At 39.8% G+C, this 20337-nt stretch overlaps 1 protein-coding gene and 1 long non-coding RNA gene across 3 annotated transcripts in view; both read left to right on the top strand.

The window, feature by feature from the left end:
• The window catches only part of LOC145548932 (uncharacterized), a 92190-nt gene extending 87375 nt beyond the window's left edge, over positions 1-4815 (top strand). For both annotated transcript variants that reach the window (XR_014084878.1, XR_014084877.1), the window contains one exon: positions 4470-4815. This is a non-coding gene — a long non-coding RNA (uncharacterized LOC145548932). The remainder of the gene's footprint in view (positions 1-4469) is intronic.
• Positions 4816-9735: 4920 nt separating this feature from the next.
• dnah2 (dynein, axonemal, heavy chain 2) overlaps positions 9736-20337 on the top strand; it is a 67954-nt gene continuing 57352 nt past the window's right edge. Inside the window, exons 1-14 of the mRNA XM_008435561.2 lie at positions 9736-10113; positions 10203-10367; positions 11469-11700; positions 11793-11903; positions 12111-12349; positions 12694-12885; positions 13997-14154; positions 14503-14590; positions 15287-15492; positions 18171-18300; positions 18436-18618; positions 18696-18910; positions 19896-20042; positions 20168-20324. Of these exons, the coding sequence (XP_008433783.1) occupies positions 10081-10113; positions 10203-10367; positions 11469-11700; positions 11793-11903; positions 12111-12349; positions 12694-12885; positions 13997-14154; positions 14503-14590; positions 15287-15492; positions 18171-18300; positions 18436-18618; positions 18696-18910; positions 19896-20042; positions 20168-20324 (2256 nt within the window). The 5' untranslated portion in view covers positions 9736-10080. The remainder of the gene's footprint in view (positions 10114-10202; positions 10368-11468; positions 11701-11792; positions 11904-12110; positions 12350-12693; positions 12886-13996; positions 14155-14502; positions 14591-15286; positions 15493-18170; positions 18301-18435; positions 18619-18695; positions 18911-19895; positions 20043-20167; positions 20325-20337) is intronic.

The following is a 20337-nucleotide window of genomic DNA, read 5'->3' as shown; positions in this document are numbered from 1 at the left end:
TGACTGTAATAAGCTACAGCAGATGACTGTTTGCTGTCTGGATAAGGACTGCATATCCTTCTGTGTCATCTCCTTCCTTTTTATCCGCCTCAGCTCTCGCTTTGTGGATCTGCCTGCTCTCCACTTCTCCACAAGCTGTGAGTGTCAGCTGTTACTCCATCAGTCCCTGTTACTGCTTCTGTCTTGTTGTTCTACTCCATCCATTTGGCTGTCTCTTCTTCTCCCTGTCTCTTATTGTGGATGTCTGGCTCAGCCCTCCCACCCACATGCTCTCCTCAATAACCCTGTTTTGATTGACTCTGGTGGCTGAAATGCCTTTTGGAGACGAGGAAATGCCGCAACGCTTTAAATGCCCTAAAAACTCGATTTTGAGGGTTTTGTTGGAAAATACCAATTTTAAGGTTGTTTTTTTTAATGATGGCTATTTGAAACACCAGATAATTGTCAGTATCTCAGTTTCATCACATGTAGAAGAATTTCTTCCTGTAAAATCAGGCTAAAAACATCTCGGGGTTCAGCTAGTCAACAGTTCCACGAAAGCTGCTAGCAAAAAAGCTAACCCCTACAAGCTAAACTCTGATTTGGTGTTGACTCCTAACCGCTCGTAGGTTGATGGTTAGCTTGACTTTTAACTGTTAGCTTGAGTTTTAATAACTGTTGACTTGACTTTGAATCGGACTTCGCTCAACTCGAGTAACTGTTGCTCAACTCGTATTAGCTGTTAGCTTGATTTAATTTGACTGTTAGCCTGACTCTGGATTAGTCTGACTCTGAGTATGTGTTCACTTGACTCCAATTAGCTCTTAGCTCGACTCTGGATAGTTGTTAATTTGACTCTGAGCAGGTGTTAACTTGACTTTGACTGGGTGAGCATCAATGTAATGGTTACGTGAATCTTAGCAGCTGTTAGCATTCATGAGCACCAGTTAGCTAACCACTGCTTGAAGTCAAGCCAAAAGAAAATAGATAAAATGTCAAAGGATGGATGCTGGAATGGTGGTCTGCCAAAGTAGTTTTTATTTGATTCTCCAAACTTGCATCCCACTGTCCACTGTTCAAGACGAGAAAGTTGCTGCAACTCCACACAATGCCAATTCAGATCCCCAAAGCATTTTGTTGAGTTAAATTGTTTATTTTTTTCATAAGTTTAAACCTCATTATTTCCCATCTTATAACAGGGTGTTATTGTTTTCACCATCCATTCTACTCCTTATTTGTCTCAGGAGCTGCCTGTGGGAGTACAGGCAGCTCCTGATTATTGGTGTTAACTGAATTTAGACTCACGAATACAGATTTGGCATTTTAGCGGTCACAGGTCACACATTTTAGCAAATAGTAGGTTCACAGTTGATGTTTTAAATCCAAAAGGTCAAAGACCAACCTCTCTGTTGGGGTTTTTTTTTTCTATTTTGCACCAACTAATAGGTAGGCTGCAGCTTTACTTACTGGCAGTGCGACACAACTGCATGGCAGTAATTCTATATTTTTAGTTGTTTTTTTATTTGTGCATGGCAAAATGCTTTATGAATATTTGATTGATTTGTTTTATTCAGACAAATTTCTCGCTCCCTGTATCGACCCACTATTTGCCTGCTATCTCACGCTCATTAGCATGATTTGCAGCTATTTATTATAACAGTGGGGGCCTGACTGTCACTTTCTATGGTTTGTTGCTTTTCTGACACGCCTCTCTGTGACAAGGGAAATGTCACTGTTATACATCAAGCAATTTGTTTGTTTGGTGGAAGTCAGTTTTTATTGTCTTTCCTTTGATTCACTTTCTCTCCTCCGTGTCGCCCTACTGCCTTCGCCTCAGAGGCATAAAAGTAGCAGTAGGGTGGGCACAAACGGCTCAGGACAAAATGACAGCCAAATAACTTCCACCTTCAAAAACAGGTTTGAAATATACTCACAAACCCTTATGGATTTAATAAAGCAGAGCTCTTGTTGTTTTGATCACCTTGGCTTTATTTAACTGAATTCCACAAACTGAGTATAGTATTTATAATGTAACGAATTTACAGCAAATTAAAACTTGCAGTCAAAATTTAAAACGCTACTACAAGATGGCCGATTCACATTGCTGTACACGCTGGTGTAAAAGATATATTGGTGAGATCTAGTGAGAAATAATTTCTTCGCAAACTTTAATTATGCAGGATGATGGAGTTTTTAGAGCAGTGCAGAATAAATGGCTGATATGCTGAACGTTTGCTAAAGCCATTACTTTCACTCTTAAACAAAACTGGTGTTAAAAGGTGATGCTCCTTAAAATAAAGAGGACTCTATTCAGCAAAGATGAGAAAATACTTTCACATCGAGGACACATTTAGTTCATTATCCATTTGGAAAATAAACAGTTTTTTTTTTTTTTTTAAGGTTTACGTTGTTTTGCAGTTGAGACAAATCAGCATCAACCCGACCACTAATGTCTAACCAAAAGATTTGAACCAAAGCAGTATTTATTCATCGCTTTTCCCTTGATACAGCTGTTGGATTCCTGTGAAATGATATGCAAACAAATGTTTGATCAACAAAGCAAGGTAATGAATATCAAAACCAAACAAAATCCAACAACAGCTTCGGGTTAGAGCCTCACAAAATCTTGACGTCTTCAAGCCATCGCCCTTGTAAAACCTGCGGATCCCTCTCTGCTCCATGGAAAACACCTTTGCCTTTAACGCTGGCACTACAGCAGATACCACATTAGCTCAAATACTGTTTTAACCTTTGTTGTGGGTCTGTAGCCTCCCTCAGCTTGTTTCTTTAATGGGAAATTTATTACAGCTGTAGTCAAAGATGCTGTAAACAAGTAGCTCACTTTTATTGCTCCTTCTGCTTGACCATAGTCGTTTCACCTGTTAATGCAACATTTTTCCTTTTTAATGATGCAAACAAACTATCACACTAAACACAAACTATCCCAGTTTATAAGCTTGTAGTTTCTTCAATTTCCCAGGTTGAGTGTAGCTAAAGCTAGCATCATCGCCCTCTTGCCTCCTGTCACCACTTTATTTTCTTTACCCACTTGGACTTGGTTTAATTGTCACCAAGCAGAGCGTCGCATGGTGTAGAGATAGGATGGTCGCCCCATTTAGTAAGGCTATTTACTCGATGCTGCCCTCCTGGCTTCAATTTCTTATTTTGAGATCTTTTCTGCATGTTTTCCCTCTTCTTTCTCTGCCCATTTCCTGTCTGGTAATTGTCAATAAAGGTCACCGGAGTGAGAAAATCCAAACAACCAATGTCTCTAAAAAGTCCATCTGACTTCAGCAAACAAGGTGCAGCTGCTGATCACTGTAAGAATCATCATTACCTTTGTTGGATCGTCTTGGTATCTGAACTTCCCAATGACAACAGTGAAGGAACTTTTGTGTTTGTGTTTTTACCAATCTTATGATTTCCATTTATAAACCTGAATTAAACAGCATGTTTTCCTCTAGATCTGACTCTGAGATCAAAATCAGCTCGGCAAACAACAATCTACTGATCAATGCAGTGAACTTGTAAAAACAACAGTGACAACAATGACGACCGACTAGAATTTATGCACGACGGAATTATTATTTTTTTCTTTTTACTCGTCAGAAATCTGCTCTGAACCACAAATATATGCATAACTGAAGCAGAAAGGGCCTTTCATACCCCGCTAGAGGAAAGTCCAATTAGATTAATGGATGATGACAATCAAGCTCACGCGCACAAGACAGAAGCTCTTTGCATGTCTGTTGTTAAAACGTCTCTCTTTCTTTTCACTTCCATCTCCAGTGTCTGAGCTCCAAAGAAGAAGCATTTCACTTCCTCTTTGGTGGGTTGGGCTGCATTTCAAAGCCAGCCCTTCAAGACGAGTTATTTACTCTTGACAGACGCTTACAGAAGGACGGGAAACTTAAGAGGGAAATAAAAACAGCTGAGAGTGTCTCGCTGTGGCGTAAGGGGACGATGAGCAACACCTTTACTGCACCTTGATGTTGGCTCTTCACGGATTCAGTTGAGTTTCTCCCCCCGGGGATCAGTTTGGTTGAGATCAGGTAACTGTGACCTGCGGCATCATTTCCTTCGCCTTTACCGTTGCCTCATGAATTTGGGCATGCTGAACCTGCGGGGACTCCTCTCGTTGCCGGTTGAAGGTCGCTCAGAGCAGTGCTTTATTGAATTACAATTACCCTGCAGCTAAATGTCCCCCACAACACAAACAACCCAACAGATCTTCATTTTCATCCATCTATTGACACTTTACCTAAGATTTCCCTCCGTTTACGGATGACTTCAGTCTTTAGTTTATTAAAGAATAACAGTCTATTCTTAGTCTTCGTCATACACAACAAACAAGGAGATAAACCCCTAATAATCTCATGTAGAACATCTTTCAGAGCATAATATGTTAAATATACATTAGTAGAAGCATCTATTTGGGTGTTAAAGCAGACGAAGTTCTGATTTATGTTCTATTTTATTTCCTTCTTCAGGGGAATCGCACTGCGGCTGCACCACAATGACTGGGACCATGTTGGCCCCCCCGCCCCCTGCTGAGGGGCCTCCTGGCTGCAGAGTACCAGCACCACCAAGTGGAGAAATAGATTATTACACCTTTGTTCATGTCACTCTTTCCTCGCCTGTGGAGTAGTACAAGGGCTGTTTAATTTAATCACTTATACAAATATGACATCTCTGAACAGATTCACTAAGATTTAAAGCAGCTGAGATTTGATGAACTATTGGAGAAGTGTTAGTAATAGCATAACTATGTGAAGTTATGAGGAAATCAGTTTGTGAATGAATGAAAATGCCTTCTAGAATAAAGAAACAAAATACTGTGCTGTTATTTAAGAAATGGCATTCGCATAGATAGAAACTTTATTCATCCCAAAAAGGGAAATCCACTTATCTTGTAGCACCAACCACAAATTAAGAAAATGCAATAAATAAAAACAATTAAGCTAAAAGACATGAAATAACATGCTACACATGGTATCAGAGAGAACTAAATTGTCCAAAATGCCCTATGAACAAAAAAATCTTTTTAACTGCTCAGTTTTTGAGTATAATGAGCACAAGCGAAATGTGACTAGGATTTAGAGCAAGCGAAAGCTGTGCAAATAACAGCAGTTATGTAAACACTCGCTGAATTAGTGGAGCGCGGAGATGATCATAGAGTCTTGGCAGGTGCTGAGAGGAAGGATCTTCAATAAAGCCGCTTTGTGTGATGACTCCAGTTTACTGGTCAGGTGAGCACCCAGGTTCTTACGAGAGTCCTCTATCTCAGCAGCAGCAGTTTCCTGGATGTTCACCTTTGGCTAAAGCTCAGTGGAAACTTTTGTTGGTCAACTTTTTCAAATGTTTTGAGTCTGCAGTATTCACAAAGGAGATGAGATCATTCCACAGAGCCACTTTGGTTTCAGGAAAGTGCACACTGTCGCCTAGGTCAGTGTGCATCCAACCGTGATACCTATGATCCTGCACCCTTTGGATGTCACCGGGTCAAAACACTTTCTCCAAGATCATGTCCCTTTTTTCTGTTCTGGGTAACATACCCATGTCCCTGTGGTCTTCCTTTGTTCCTTAGGTTCGGTTGCCAAGTATTGGCCATATAGAGTTGGAGATTCTCGGATTTTGTTCAAGACATATGTGGTGAAAAATGAGCTGAATGAAAAGACAAGCTAATGCTTAATGGGTGCAACAACATTCTGCTCCAACATCTGTCTGAACCTTAGAAACAGAGTAATGAGCACAGTGACATTGCTGTGGTTCTGAGACCTCATCAGGATGCATCCTGGATGATTCCCTTTGGAGGTTTTCCAGATTCATCTCACTTGAAAGGAAACTCTGTGGTATACCTGATGAGCAGAAGAGGATCTCTTGATTTCCCTTTTTGACATTTTAGCTCTACAATAAGACTTCAAATAAAAGGACGGATTGAAAAATAGACAAATCCACACACAGACAATGAAAAGGTGAGAATAAATGACTGGACAATTGCTTCGCTTGAAGCTTTTGGAGATGTTTGAACGTTTTCCTTGGACCTGTGCGTTCCCTACCTTCAGGTAATGTTAAAAATCGAAAGATTGATGGAGGCTCAGATTTCACAATGTGACTTGACAGCCTTGATGGATGGAAAACCTGAGGGTCATCTCGTTCATATAAAACCAAACTGTGATGTAGACCACACATTTCTCATGTACACTTCTAGAGAATCCATATTAGAGACTTTAATGTGACCTAAAATTAAATGCTGCCGGTAGAAACTGTGAGGTCTTGTGTGTTATTTAATTCCTTAGTTCTGTGGTGAGTAAAAAAATCATTTAAAAAAACCTGGTGGTTGAGGTTTGCGTTAGTCTTCCTGTACTCCCACTGCCAGCACACACCGCTTTGCACATAATCAGATAGTTTCAGAGACTCAACATTTTCTTCTGACAGCCTCCAAAGCCGACACCTTTTGAAGGTAATTCACTTTTCTTTCAGATCCCAACATATTCTCCCTTCCTCCCAGCTGTTTCTTTTGCTCTGCCTCCCTTTTTTTTCCCCCCTCAGACGCAAGGGTAGGAATGAAGAAGTGCTTGGATCAATAATATTGAAACTGCCACTCTTTGGAGAATGAATCTTGTAATAAAAAATGAGGCTTGAGAGTGAGGATTAAAACTATAAAGAGAGCCCTTTTTTCTTTTCTTTTTTTTAAAGGGAAGTAATTTCAGGTTCACTTACAACTAAACCTCTTTTTTTCCAATGATTTTCTTCTTTGTACATATTCTACAGTATCTGTTCGTGACTGTTTTATCTGCTTTCTTTGTTCTAAATCCAGAGTTCTGTGGGTGTGGATATGGATAGATGGAAAAATGAATGGATGCAAAACGGATAAACAGGTGGAAGGAAGGAAGGAAGGAAGGATGGATGGATGGATGGATGCAGGAACAGTCATAGGTGAAAGTAGAGCAGTAGTTGGTGAAATGGAGGAAGAGATTGGACAAATGATGGATGGATAAATTATGCATGTTTCAACACATGGATGGATAAAAGCAAAATGGCCGCTCAAACGCACTTCCCATTAATGTACTAAACTGATCCATTCTGGTCCTATTGTCAGAGGACTTCCTCATTATGTTCCGAAATCCTGTCCTCGTTGTGCTCCAAGTCTACAAGCCTCTATTCAGGCTCCTGCACACATTTCTGTTTGGGTTTTTCTATTTCGGTCCGTGTTCACGGGCTGGAGAGCTTCCTGACCCTGAGAGGCTCGACAAAGCCAATGTTTGTGGATGAATCAGAGTGCAAAAAGAAACATAGACACCCTACAGCGCGCTCCTTCTTATAAAGGCCCTGAGAACATTGTGTAGCAGTCAGAAGTGTTTCACTGCTTAATGTAGTGTGTTTGTGTGCAGTTTGTACTTTAACTGAGATATTGGATTGCTATTAGGGCTGCTGCCTCCAGCTTGCCTCCTCTACTCTATTAACCACCTGCAAACTGGACAACTCCATCTTCTCTGGTTCCTCACTCATACACAGGCCTTGTTCTGTCATTTGACTAAGCAGTGCAGTACATCTGGTCTAAATAGGCCATCTGTCCTGCTTATTTATCCCTTCTATCCCAGTTTTTTTTTTTTTTTTTTGTTCCTTCTACCCCCTCCTTGGCACGGCAGCCCGAGTCTGAGAGTCTGAGATTAGACTCATGGCTTTTAGTTTCAGCCTGTCCGTCTGTCTCTGGACAATTCATCTCTGAAAGCTACAAAACATTTGCAGCGCCAGTCAGAAATGTACATACACTCATCGTTAACGTTGTGCTTTTTACTGATGAATTCTTCTGGAATTGTGACGCTCATGCCGGTAGCATGTTGGGGTGGCGTTAGTAACTTTTGTTCTTATTTGTCCTGTTTGCAGATTTTGCTTAATCATTTGTTTGACTGAGCCGGACAACTATTCCCTCTGGTTTTGGATGCTGTCCCGCAGGGGGGATTTACGCTCTTACCTTTTTAAATCCCAGATGTTTATGATGTGTAACCATAGCAACAAGGTTTTTGTTTTTTAATAATTGTGAGCAGCTGATTCACATCCTCAAAGCTCAAATAATACCTCAACTATGATCCCAAATCCCAGAGATGTTTAAAAAATGAAGCTTCATGGATGCAGAGCTGGACCAAACTTCCTCCTTCTCTCTCTGCTGTTTGAAAAACAACTATATTTAATATACTAAATGTAAATAATTTCACATGTATACATTGCAATGCATAGAAAGCCTTTATTCTAAGCTTTTTCTTACTTGAACTTTTACTTCTCATTTTTAGTTTTACACTCAGATGAACATCTTATTTTTAATAAATGTTTAAAAATATATATATAAAAAAACAACATAGTTGGAAAGACAGAAAATAGGATTTTATGATTCCCAAAGAGCCATTTGCTAAAACCGGCTTCTCTCAAAGTCCGTCAAATTTTTATAATTTTTTTTCCTAACCCCTCCATTTCTTAAAGACCTGTCTGTCAGAGTCCAAGTAAAATAATATAGCAGCAGGTTAAATGTTTATCACACTTCTTGCCACTTTGCTCAACATATACTGCTCAAAAAAATAAAGGGAACACTTCAGTGTTCACTTAAATGTTAAAGTGTTCCCTTTATTTTTTTGAGCCGTGTATATAGAACACAGATGTAGCAGCCCTGGAAAGTTAAGCAAAACAGAAAGAGCCTGGAAACGCATAGTAGATGTGAGGTTATTCATTTTAATGCATATTATACATTTCTACATAGGGGGGAAAGGCCTTGGGGGGAAAAAAATAGATCTGCACACAAAGGGTCTGGATTCAGTCAGTATTGTTATAAAAACACCAGAAGTCCCTGCAGGAAAAGACTTAAAACTCGTGAGAGGGGGAGAGAGACGAACAAGAGAGGAAAATGAGCCGGGAGGAAGAACTTTCCTGTAATGAGAACGGGGAACGCACTGAGGAAGGAGAGGGTGAGTTCAAGGTTGTATCCAGAGTTAAAGATTGTCCTGAAAGACCAACCACAGACTTCCTCAGGGTTTGTCTGAGAGGGAGGAGGGTACATAACCATGTGTACAAATGCTTTTCTGGTAAATTTCTTCTAGTCTTTCAGAAACTGCTCAACCATTTAGAATATCTCCACCAATTCATTTCAAAAAGTGAAATTTAAACAACACTTGGGTTCATAAGAGTGACACATTTCAGGCATTTATTTCTGTTTATTATGCTGCCTGTTGACAATATTCTCTAGATGTATTTAAGTGTAGTAAAGAAACAAGTTAATTAGCCTCAAGTGAAAGAGTTTTGCAAAAACATTGGAATGGTTGCCTTTTGAACAACTGTCAAATTCAGCCCAGTTTTGCCCATGATTGTAGGACATACCAGTCATAACACAATGTTTGTGTTAAATATTTGTACTGCTATTATTTAATATTGGATTTTCATTAGTCATATTCATCACAGTTAACACAAAACACCTCTGTTTTTATATAATTAATTTACTTAAAGTTTTCACTGATTACAAAAATAAACGTTTTAATGACATTCTAATTTTGACATTTTTAAATCACTAGCAAAAGAATAAAACTTGTTTAAATAAAAAAAGCTGGAAGTGGTTGAGAAGGACCGTTTGACAGTGTTTAAGTGTCGGCTCTTTTGTTTTGAGAGCCGAGCCAAATGATCCGGATCCCGAAAAGAAGCTGGAATGCCCATGACTGCCGGGGAGAGGGGGGACGCGGGGGCGTTCGGCGGTTACTCGTTTCCATGACGACACCCTGACACACTGAGAGTGACTCAGGTTTAAATGGAGGAAAGATAAAAAACAAATGCGATAAAGTTACATAAATGACGCGTAAACTAGCTTTTTGAAAGTTTTTTATGGTTTATGAGAACCGAAAGCTACTAAGGTAACAAGCAATTAAAACCTGCTGAACTCTGAAAATATTAGAAGTTACTTTGAAACCACTGAACTTTTACGTTTACTGAACCTTTATGTAAGCTAACCGTAATTCATTAGCTATTCGATAAGCTCCAAATATTAATATAAACGTCGATAGAAACGGCTGTCGTAGTCACCCTGATGTCAAAGGATAACACTTAATAAGAAGCAACAACATGGAAGAAGATTCCATTAAAAACATCTCTCAGGTAAAGCTCAATTAATAATCACAATTCACGTTATGTTTGAACAGAATCACCTTGTTTTTTTCCCCTCCTTCTTCATGTCCCGTTTCTAGATGCTCATGAGCTGTGTGTCTATTTCTGGAGTCACTGAGAGGACATGGACAGAGGAGAACATGGAGACCCTGGATCAGTTTATTGTGGACACTTCCATTGGATCTGTAGTGGTCTATATGCACAGATCAAACAGGCTTCGGGTGGATTTCAGAACCCCGCCACCGGTTAGTTTCCCTTTATTATCATCTTCATGAGATTGGAGAGTGTCTTCAGTAATACAGACTGTTACAGGAGGTCTCTCTTTCTTTCTCTCTCTCTTTTTTGTGCTCGTTATTTAAATTAGTTACAACAACTTTACATTTTCCTTTAGGATTAATAAATGAATTATCAAAAAATTGATGACTTATTTATGTTGATGTATTTTTAAGAACGGCATTGTTAGATAGGCGTTTAACTGCTTTTTGGAGGTATAAAATACAGGATCTCTTACTGGCTCACACTAGGATTGATATTAGTCTTCATAATTTTTGAAAGACCTTCAGATAACAAATTCAATCTAATAAGGATATTCCTTCAACCTCCTCTTAAAACAGTTTTGGCCCAATCCACCTATTGCATTGCCTCCTTAGACATTGAGGTTTGCATGATCAACATTTAGTTAAATAATTAAATTTATAAAATACATAGCAGAGATTAAAATAAAGTTCATTTGTTTTTGCAAAGCTCTTCGTACAATGACATTTAAGTCAGCTTGAAGGATGAACTTTGACTGGGCCATCTTAACACTTGGTTGTTGTCTTTTTCAGCCAATCTGCTCTAGAGTTGCCGCTGTGACTGGTATTGTTGTCATGTTGGGCAGATAGTCTCACCTTTGACTTTCAGATTCTTTAAATTAATCCAGATCGTCAGACCTCCACTCCCTCTGGTCCCAAGCTCTTGAGGTTCTCAGTGTTACACAGCCTGAGATTCAAGTTAATTTGATGGGGCATCAACTTCAGGAGATATTATGAAACGGGACATGAAGAAGGGGGGGGACAAGGTGATTCTGTTAAATATTCCTCACTTACAAATGTTCTCACTGTAGAACGAGTGATTTTAAATTATTCTGGAAACGTTCCCGTAGCCATTGCCAAATTGATGGCCTGCTACGATTGCTTCTTCAAGCTCCTCGCTGAGGTCATTCTGGTAGCCCACATCATAATTCTGTGTATTTTTTCATTCGTCTGTCATTCTTATTAATATTTGTACTTTGTGTTTTATAGTTGACCGTTATTTGCCGTTTCTCTTCATGCTCTGCATCTGAATGCTTTTCCAATTTTGTACAGGGGGAGGTGATTGAGGAGCTATTCTACATCACCCGAACACCAGGAGCCGTAATCACAGAGGAGAACTTTGATTTTGTGGTACAGTTCGACACGATGAGGGACGACCCCCTCCGGGTGCTGCTGGAGGACATGACCTGTTTGCATTCCATTCCAGTTGCCTACAGCAGCTACAAGAAAAAGGTTAAGGATGAATATACCAGGGACATGCAGCACTTCATTGCTTGCCTTAATGGTGAGGAAAAAAAAGCGTTTTTTTTTTTGTTTGTTTTCTCTTTACATAGTCGCTACCAGTGTTGTTTTTCACATGTTTCTGTTCTGGAGCAGATGACTTGTATAAGAAGGTAGAAAGAACAGTTCTGTACATCCCAGTGGAAGGCCTACTGTGCTCTGCTGAGGAAGCCAGCAAGGACAAGAAGATGGTGAACAGAATGGAGAGTGAGTTTAAGGTTTACGACGTAGTTCATGCGTGAATGTTGGCGAAAAGCTGCTTTTCACGCTCATCTGCGGTAGTAAATCACACGAAAAGCTCGACACAATCCATAACTGAGATGCTGTGCTGTTAAACTCACCTGCATCTCTTCAGGAAGTCTGTAGACCTCCCAATTTCCTGTTTTATGATTCACATATTACCCTCTGCTCCAGTTATGATAATCCACTGGACGGATCAGATCAAAGAGTTACTGAACATCCAAGAAAACGTGGACAAGAGGGAACACTGCGGCCCTCTGCAGGAGATCGAGTTCTGGAAGAGTCTCTCCACCAAGCTGTTGGAGATCAGCAATCAGCTGCACAAGCCAGGCGTCAAACACATCCAGAAGATTGTGTATCTGGCCAAGTCCTTATACCTGCAGCGCTTTCAAGAACTCGCCGCAGAAATACAGGTGAAACTGTTTTCCAGGCAGTAGATGGAAAAGTTTGCCTGGTCTTTATTTACATTGGATATAAAAATGTACAAGCTATTTCTTTCTCTAACATTGGACAACCAAGAGACCATGTTTCATTATCTAATGATCTAATTAGGTCATTAAATGATGTCCTGATGCTGAGGGTCATTATTTATTTGGAAGACTATTTTTCAGTGGGACAACTTGAGTGGTGCTTTAGGTTTACAGAATAAAGGAATGTGTCCTTTGAGAACCAAAGCGAGTTAAAATGTTTTGTTAATGTTATTAAAGACAGAAAGAAGAGATAATAATCATCACCTCCATAATATTCTTCTGCCCAGGAATGCTCGGTGCAGGCGGAGTCAAACCTGACCTTCCTGTCCATCCTTAAGAAGCCCTGTGAAGAGCTTTCCCATCTCAAGCCAAAACAAATTGCTTCCAAGCTGCGACACATCGTGGTTCTCATTCGAATCATCTGGGTCAACTCACCCTCCTACAACAGCAACGAGAAAATCACCGGGCTCTTCTGCCAGGTACGCGGCGGACGGACACGTCTAATTTCCTCTATGTGTGCTGGCGGCTTGGCTGAAATCTGCCCATGATAAAACTAAACTACAACTTTCAGCCAAGATTCCAAGAGTTTTATTTGATGCGATGTTCCAAGTTGGCTGAACGTTGAGTATTCCTAAAGTCGTTTCAGTCGGTTTGGAGCCAAAAATCTTCAGGTTCTTGCTAAAAAGATGATGATGAAAAAGGATTTTATTTTTCATTTTTATATTGGGGACACATGGTCCAGTCTACCTTTGTTGCTGGGCAGCTGTTATTAAGTCATAATGTAGATAAAGAAAGTCTCAAACCAAAGAAAATTTCTTCAATAGGATATTACTTGTACAAGAATTCACACTTGGGTATTGCACTCTTTCTACAGACATTGTTGTTCCTGCTAATATATTTGTCTTACAGTAAAATAATGCAACATGTTGATCTCATTAAAGACATTAAAGGTGCGAAATGTTAAATTGTTTACCTCTGTTTTATTTCTGGAAGAAAAACAAGGTACCAAGGATATGTAGACTTTCTATATTCTCTGTAATTATCATTGCTAACTTTGACCAACATGTCAGGATCTAAAACTCACTTTATTATGTGGACAAACATTTTTTGGCCCAACTGAGCCCCACTGTATGTAGGATCAAAGGGGACAAATTCAATCAGTAAAATGCATCAAATAAAATCATTGTTCAATCAATTATCAGTATCTATAAGTTTTCACTTTTAGTGACTTAGTTTAATAAATTGTCTTCTAAATTAATTATATTGATTTAATTGCAGATTTAATATGTATTTGTTTAATTTTGTCCCTGTTGACACTCCGTACCATTATGGGTGGGTGTGGACATTATACATGCAGTTTAAATGGAAATCATATGTAGCATAAACTCTTTTCAGCTTTCTATTTTCAGTCAACAGCATCCCAAAATTGAAGGTAATTAACAGCACAAGTACAAAAAAAATCATGTTGTTATGGTGTTTTTATTTGTTTGGTTTTTTTTTTGTTGTTTGTTTCACCAGAAGAAGAATAAAAACTCAACCCTGTCTAAGAACACTTAAGGTGACAAATGTTTGTGTTCTGCAAACTTTCAGATGAGTAACGAGATCATCCGCCTGTGCAGTGAAAACATCTCTCTGGACGATATCTTCGAGGGCCAGTTGTCGTCCAGCAAGCGAGTCCTCGACGACTGCATCCAGTGTTGCACGTTCTGGAAGGACGCTTACATGCATGTCTCAAAGCTTCATCACAAGTAGGACAAAAAGTAGCCTCTCTGCTGAATTTCTGAAACGTTCTCAGTATTTCGTTATGTGGATATTGCAAACCACTGCAGTACAAATGATTGAAAAATTCAGAGGTTGGGCACATTTAGGATTTATTTACACTTAAAACAGGTTTTTCTGTTTATTTTTGTTTTTATTTCTGGCCATGTTAAGTACAGATGGTGAACAAACGAGAGCATGCGCATCACTTTCTGTACATGCTTCTTGTCTTAACCAGGAAACTTTTAGAAGAGTCTTTAAAGTTGAACGGTTTGCATTTGAAAGTATCTGCAGTTTATCTGTGGTGTAGCAGTCTCCTCCTGCTTCTCTCCTGGCAGGTATTCTCACAAAGGCTGGGTTCTGGACAAAACAAAGTTTTTCGTGGGGATTGATGCCTTCATTTTGAGGCTCAGAAACCTGCTTGAGGTCAGTTTATCTTTGTTTGATTGGGGTTTTTTTTCTTTCTTTTTTGTGCTGATTTTGCTGAGTCATCGTTTCAGAATGATTTGAAGTAACCTCAGAAAACAGCAACTGTAGCCAGAATCAGAAATCCATCTGACTAAATTCTGGGAGAAATTGAGAATTACTGCTCCCTGTGTACCGGCAGCAAGAAATAATATTCCAATGAAACAGCTGCTGCTAGCTAAGGTTAACCCTGTAAGTCAACCTTAACCTTAACGCAGCGCCGGCGATCCAACCAGATTTGCTTTACTGTAATTCCGCCACACTTTGCGCTATCTGAAAAATTCCAAAGGTTTCTGAAAGGGGAGATGTTGCGCTTTCCAGCCAATCTTGGGTTATTTCACCCCCACCGTAGCAGGGAGTGAAATTACTCTGAGGGGCACTCTTTTAATAGCAAATTGTGAAAATAACTAGCTAGATATCGAAAGTTCCAGTTGTTGTGGATAAATGGGCAAATATATATTTACTCACAGGACATTTAAAGAACTGCGTACAATTAAAATACGCAAAAATATCCAGGTGGAGATTTTAAATTTAGGACATGAAGGGTTTTAAACAGTGCTGTTGTTATTATTTGCAGCGTTGTTTTATTCATGACAACGCTTTCTTGCATTGTACTTATTGTTTATTACTTTTGTATTTGTTTCCATAATCCATCAGGTCTGTGACTGCCAGCACCAGTTTGCCCGTTGGGAGGACGGCAAGCAGAGAGACATGCCCTGCTTCGGAGGCAGCGCCGGACCAGAGCTGACCCGCAACCTGCTGAAGATAGAGACCAGCTTCCAACAAGGACTGCAGAACCTGCGCGCCTTTGGCAAGGGGATCCTTGATGTCCAACATCCCACGTGGAGTAAGGAGTTCAGCAGGTTGGTCTGCTGCCGTTATTACGTTCAGTTTAGAGCAAAAACTGTTGCTAGAGATGAACATTACAGCTAGACTTCTTTATTTTTGTTTCTTGATGAGTCATTTAGTCTTTTTTTTTTCAAGCTGTTAGACTAAGAACCCCCATCGGTCTGGACTATTCCAGAAGTTCAGTGTCCTGCATAATTCAAATGTTATGAACAGATCAGATTTAAAGGAGGTGGAGGAGATTATTATGTAAATTGAGCTTTATATGACACTTTATTGTTTCTCCCGCATCAAAAACTTACTTGAAGTTTTGCTTTGATCCTTTCATGGATGTTTGAGAAATCCTTGAGTTTCTCTGGCAGCCATTGGCAGGTACCTTAACACCTGCTCAAACAAAGCGCTGCTGTTTTACCCAAAGCCCCTCCTTGGAGCTGTAGTACCCAGCCGAACTTCCGCCTCACAGAGCACTCCTTCCCCGCACCTCCACATTCAGCTCCTCTAGACTAGCGGCAGCAGCAACTAGCAATCACCTGGCGTAGCTGCGCGCCTTCTCAGCTCCTAAGAACAGTTGTAAACAGCATCATGGAGAAGCACTGAGCTGATGACGTGCTGAAGGCAGAGAGTGAAAAAGGGTAGAAACCTATTAAAGAAACACAGGGTCATTTCAAGACAGTGATGCAAAACATTTTTATGACCACCAATGGTAACAGTTACTTAATTGTGCTATTAAAGCAAAATACTGGAAATCTACCAGATATTTATCTTTATGTAATTTAATTATTACTTGACTTCCAGAAGCTACATTTAGATAACTGATTTTAGATGGCAAATACTTTAAACTATTCTTTTATTGTATAAGTTTAAAGGTCTTCTCTCAGCATTTTTTTTCCCACAAAAAAACTAATACAGATAAACACTAACAAATTGAATGAACACATCAATAAAGTTTTGATTAGTTTAAACATAAGTTTGTCCAAAACACATTTTTATTGTATTGTAGGCAATTGACTTTTGGTGATATCCACAATTTTATTTATTTACGTATTTATTTTTTGCTTGTTTTGTTGAAAATATGCCAAAGATTTTACTTTTGTCAGAACATTAAAGAATAGTGTGAACGTACAAGAACCGATCAGTATCTGTCACAGCAACACCTCTGCTTTCTGCATCGACTGGTTTATGTTAAAAAAAATGCTCCATAAATCTATATTTAGCAAACTAACACATTACAACTCCAATTACCGCTGTAAATAATCCTTCATATTTTCCTTGACATGAACATTAGGTTGGAGGGGTCAGACACGGAGCTGCATTAGCAGGAAAAAACCCCAGCAGTGCTGCTCTTAATGGCCCCGGCTAATGGCTGTGTTATCGAGTTAATTAGTTTACAATCTCTTCATTCAGTCTTATTGAAATAAACAATGAAGGGCAATAATAACTCTCAGCCCATTCCTGTCAGATCCATAGTCATCAAGGAGAGATTGTAAATACCATTACTGCTCCATGTGACTTATCTGTGTTGCTTGTTTACATTAGTGTGCATATATAGAATATGCTTAAATATACTAGGCACTAAACAACTGCAAAATGCTAATTTTATTACACATAGTAACTAAATTTACTACAACCGACCTTTTACTTTTAGAGAAAGCAAGAGGAAAATTATAGAAAACCTGATTGACAATAATGCATAAATGAAGTGTAGTGATGATAGCAAAGTAAAGTAAAAGGTACTTAGCTTATACTCTATGGATATAGATATATCACAAGGTAAACATGAGCCATGAAAGATTTAGGTTGCATTCAGACCGTCTCTGCTTAGTTGCTTTAATCAAACTGTGATTCATTTGTTTGGAAAGTCCGGTTTGTTTGAGAAGATGTGAATGTGCAATCAGACTCTGATGTGGACCAAAAAAGCAAACTCTGGTCTGCCTAAAAACCCACATCTCAGTACGGTTACAGTCATCTTTAATGCATGTGTGAATTCCAAGCAGACTGGATACCACTACAAAAGCAAAAGGCAGACTAAACCGCATGGCATTCTGGGTAAATGCAACCTAAATCATAATGTGAATGTAGCACTTGTGGGACAAAAGGCTCGTGGAAGAGAAATCCTACCACTGCTGAAATCCGATGCCACTCCATTTTTGTTTACATGTCCTGAAGAGGGAGGTTGTGCTCATGTCTTCTTCAGAGGTTTTCATGTCGTTTCCTTTAGTGGTTTTTGGTGCTGCGCCACCATGTGTGGGGAGGGGAACACGTTGCTCAAAGGGTTTGGTTTATTTGGTAGTGCAGTGTGAAAGCAAACCGCACCAGCTGAAAAAGTAGCAAATGTTGCAACTTTGGTCCTCAATCTATCAGACTATCAGGTGTGAAAACACACTTAAGCTCTGTGAACCAGCTGCAAAAATATGACATTGAAAAATGAACTACCATTGTTTTCCTCTCGTGACTCAAATTATTTCTGATTTTTGAATGTTTAACTTCACAAACGGCCCCCCACATCATTTCTCCCTTTAGACTGCTGCAGCATCTTTACATTTTAATTTTGGGGCTTCGGGATAACAAAGAATCTAAACAGCTCAGCTCAGAAGTAAAAATGGTTGGAGTGGATGTTCTGCACCATTCTGCTACAGGTTGACTTGGGTGATGTTGTTCATGTCTACCTTTATGTGATGGTTTGCCGTTTTATTAGGTTTTGTACATTTGTAAAGGATCTGGAAATGATGACCCAGGAGTTGATGAACTCAGCGTTCCGGACCGTGAACACAGTTCAGGAAGGAGTCAGGCTGCTGGACATTTTCAGTCCGATGTCCACACGCAAGGTGTTTTGACGAACACTCACATTTCACGACATCTTCATTTTTACCCTGTGGAAAACCTTTTAAATTCCCATCTTTAAGCCTTTCCCGTTCGTTCTCTCTGACGTTCTCTGCTCATGTTGATCTGCGCCGTCACAGGCCATACGGCGCACAATGGAGGAGAAATCGGAGGAAGTGTACAGCATCTTTAGCAAAGAGCTTCACGTGGTGAAGGAGACAGCGGACCAAAAGGGTCGCTGTTATCCTGATCACATACCACAAGTTGTGGGGCAGGTCATGTGGGCCAAAGCTCTCAAGCAGCGCCTAGAAAAACCCATGCAGGTACAGCTATCAGGCTCTCTTTTGCGCCGAAATTGAGTAAAAACTGATTTCTTACCGTTATTCGTGGTCTCTTCCAGATCCTTCACAAGTGCTCCTTTATGCCGGAAACTCACAGCCGCAAGGAGATAATTTTTACCTTTGGGCAGACGAACCACATCCTGGAGGAGATGGTGAGGAAAAGCTTCTTTGAATGGACCCAGAACTTGGACGGACAGTACCTGAAGAAACTGCAGCAGACTCTCTTGGTGCGCCTCAAGGGCACTCCCTCCAGGCTGGAAATCAATTTCGACAAGTAGGTCAAAATCAGAAAAACAGAGAGAAGTAGTTATGAATTTCTGTGCGGTCAGAATTGAGTTTGTGCTTGTTGGTTTGTTTGAGTGTCTTTGGTTATAGACAGTTGGCTTGAAAAATGAAATTCATCTAAGAGCATCTATGTTAGACAAAGCATGAAAAACTTACAATTTTCACAAAAATATAAAATTCAGTGTAGTTAAAAAAAACTATCTGGAAATGTTATACTTTACGTGTCAAATACCATAGAAACCAACTAACTCAAAGTTTATGGGTGTCATTAAATGTCTTAAACATTAGAATGGAGCGTTTTCTAGGTAGGAATGAGGTGCTTTTCTACCATGTCCTTACTAAAACCACCTGTTTGATGATTAGTTGAGTTTAATGTCGAGAAGCTCAAACTTAGACTATGTTCACACAGCAGGCAAATGAGACTCAAAATCGGATTTTCTTGTCCACATCCGATCCTCATCCGATATTTTATGGCAGTCTGAACGGCCCGTTTTCCATTTTTCAACCGCCCAACCCCAGCTCCAAAATGTGGGTTGCTTTCGGGTTGCAAACCTTTCACACAGAAACCTGATTGCGGTGACCTTTAATAAGTAGTATGAACAACCATTCAAAAAGAAGAATATAGGATTTTTGCAAAAAAAAAATGGAATTGAGCATCTAGACCTACTGACAAAACCTTTTTCAACAGACCAACTGAAAGTCCCAGACCAGTTAGAGCGATCGTAGTACTGAAATATACCTTAATTGGCTGCTTTGCAATTGCCAGCCGATAGTGTGTCAGGTGGTATTTCAGCTTCCCCAGCTGCATTATCTGTTAAATATTTAAATGTCCTTTGTGGAAAACCCATAATTAGTCTGTGTTTTATAACATTGAGCTGGGAAAACACAGATCAGAACCACAATCATGGGTTTCGTGAAGATTTGTCTCCTCATAACTAATGAAAATACTTTATGCCAAACTCTGTTTGATCCAGCAACCTGCTGAGGCTGTTTTCTGAGATCCAGTACTGGGACCGAATGAAGTTTGAGATCCCACAGATTGTGTCCGACATGTATCAGAGCAGGGAGGAGATCCGGCTCCTCCGGGAGAGAGTGCTGCTGCTCATCAGGAACTACAACAGGTCTCATTTACTCTTCCTTCAACTGTCCATCACAGCACACCCACCTTCCACTTACCTATAAACCATTCAACATTTTTTATTTTATTTTATTTTTTTATTTCTGCAATGTTGTTTTTTGTTGTCAGGATTGTTGGAATGCTCTCTCGTGAAGAGCTGGGTCTGTTCCGGGAGCGGGTCCGTTTCCTTGACAAGAAGGTGGAGCCCGGCATGACCAAGTTGCTTTGGTTGTCCCAAGGAGCTTCAAACCACTTCATCAACGATTCCCTTCTCCACATTGACAAGGTTTGACACAAAC

The sequence above is a fragment of the Poecilia reticulata genome, chromosome 18 (genome assembly GCF_904066995.2).
Source record: "Poecilia reticulata chromosome 18, P_reticulata-male-v2, whole genome shotgun sequence".
Classification (NCBI taxonomy): domain Eukaryota; kingdom Metazoa; phylum Chordata; class Actinopteri; order Cyprinodontiformes; family Poeciliidae; genus Poecilia; species Poecilia reticulata.
The sequence above is the reverse complement of the archived record's forward strand: the minus strand, read 5'-3'. Positions and strand labels throughout refer to the sequence as shown.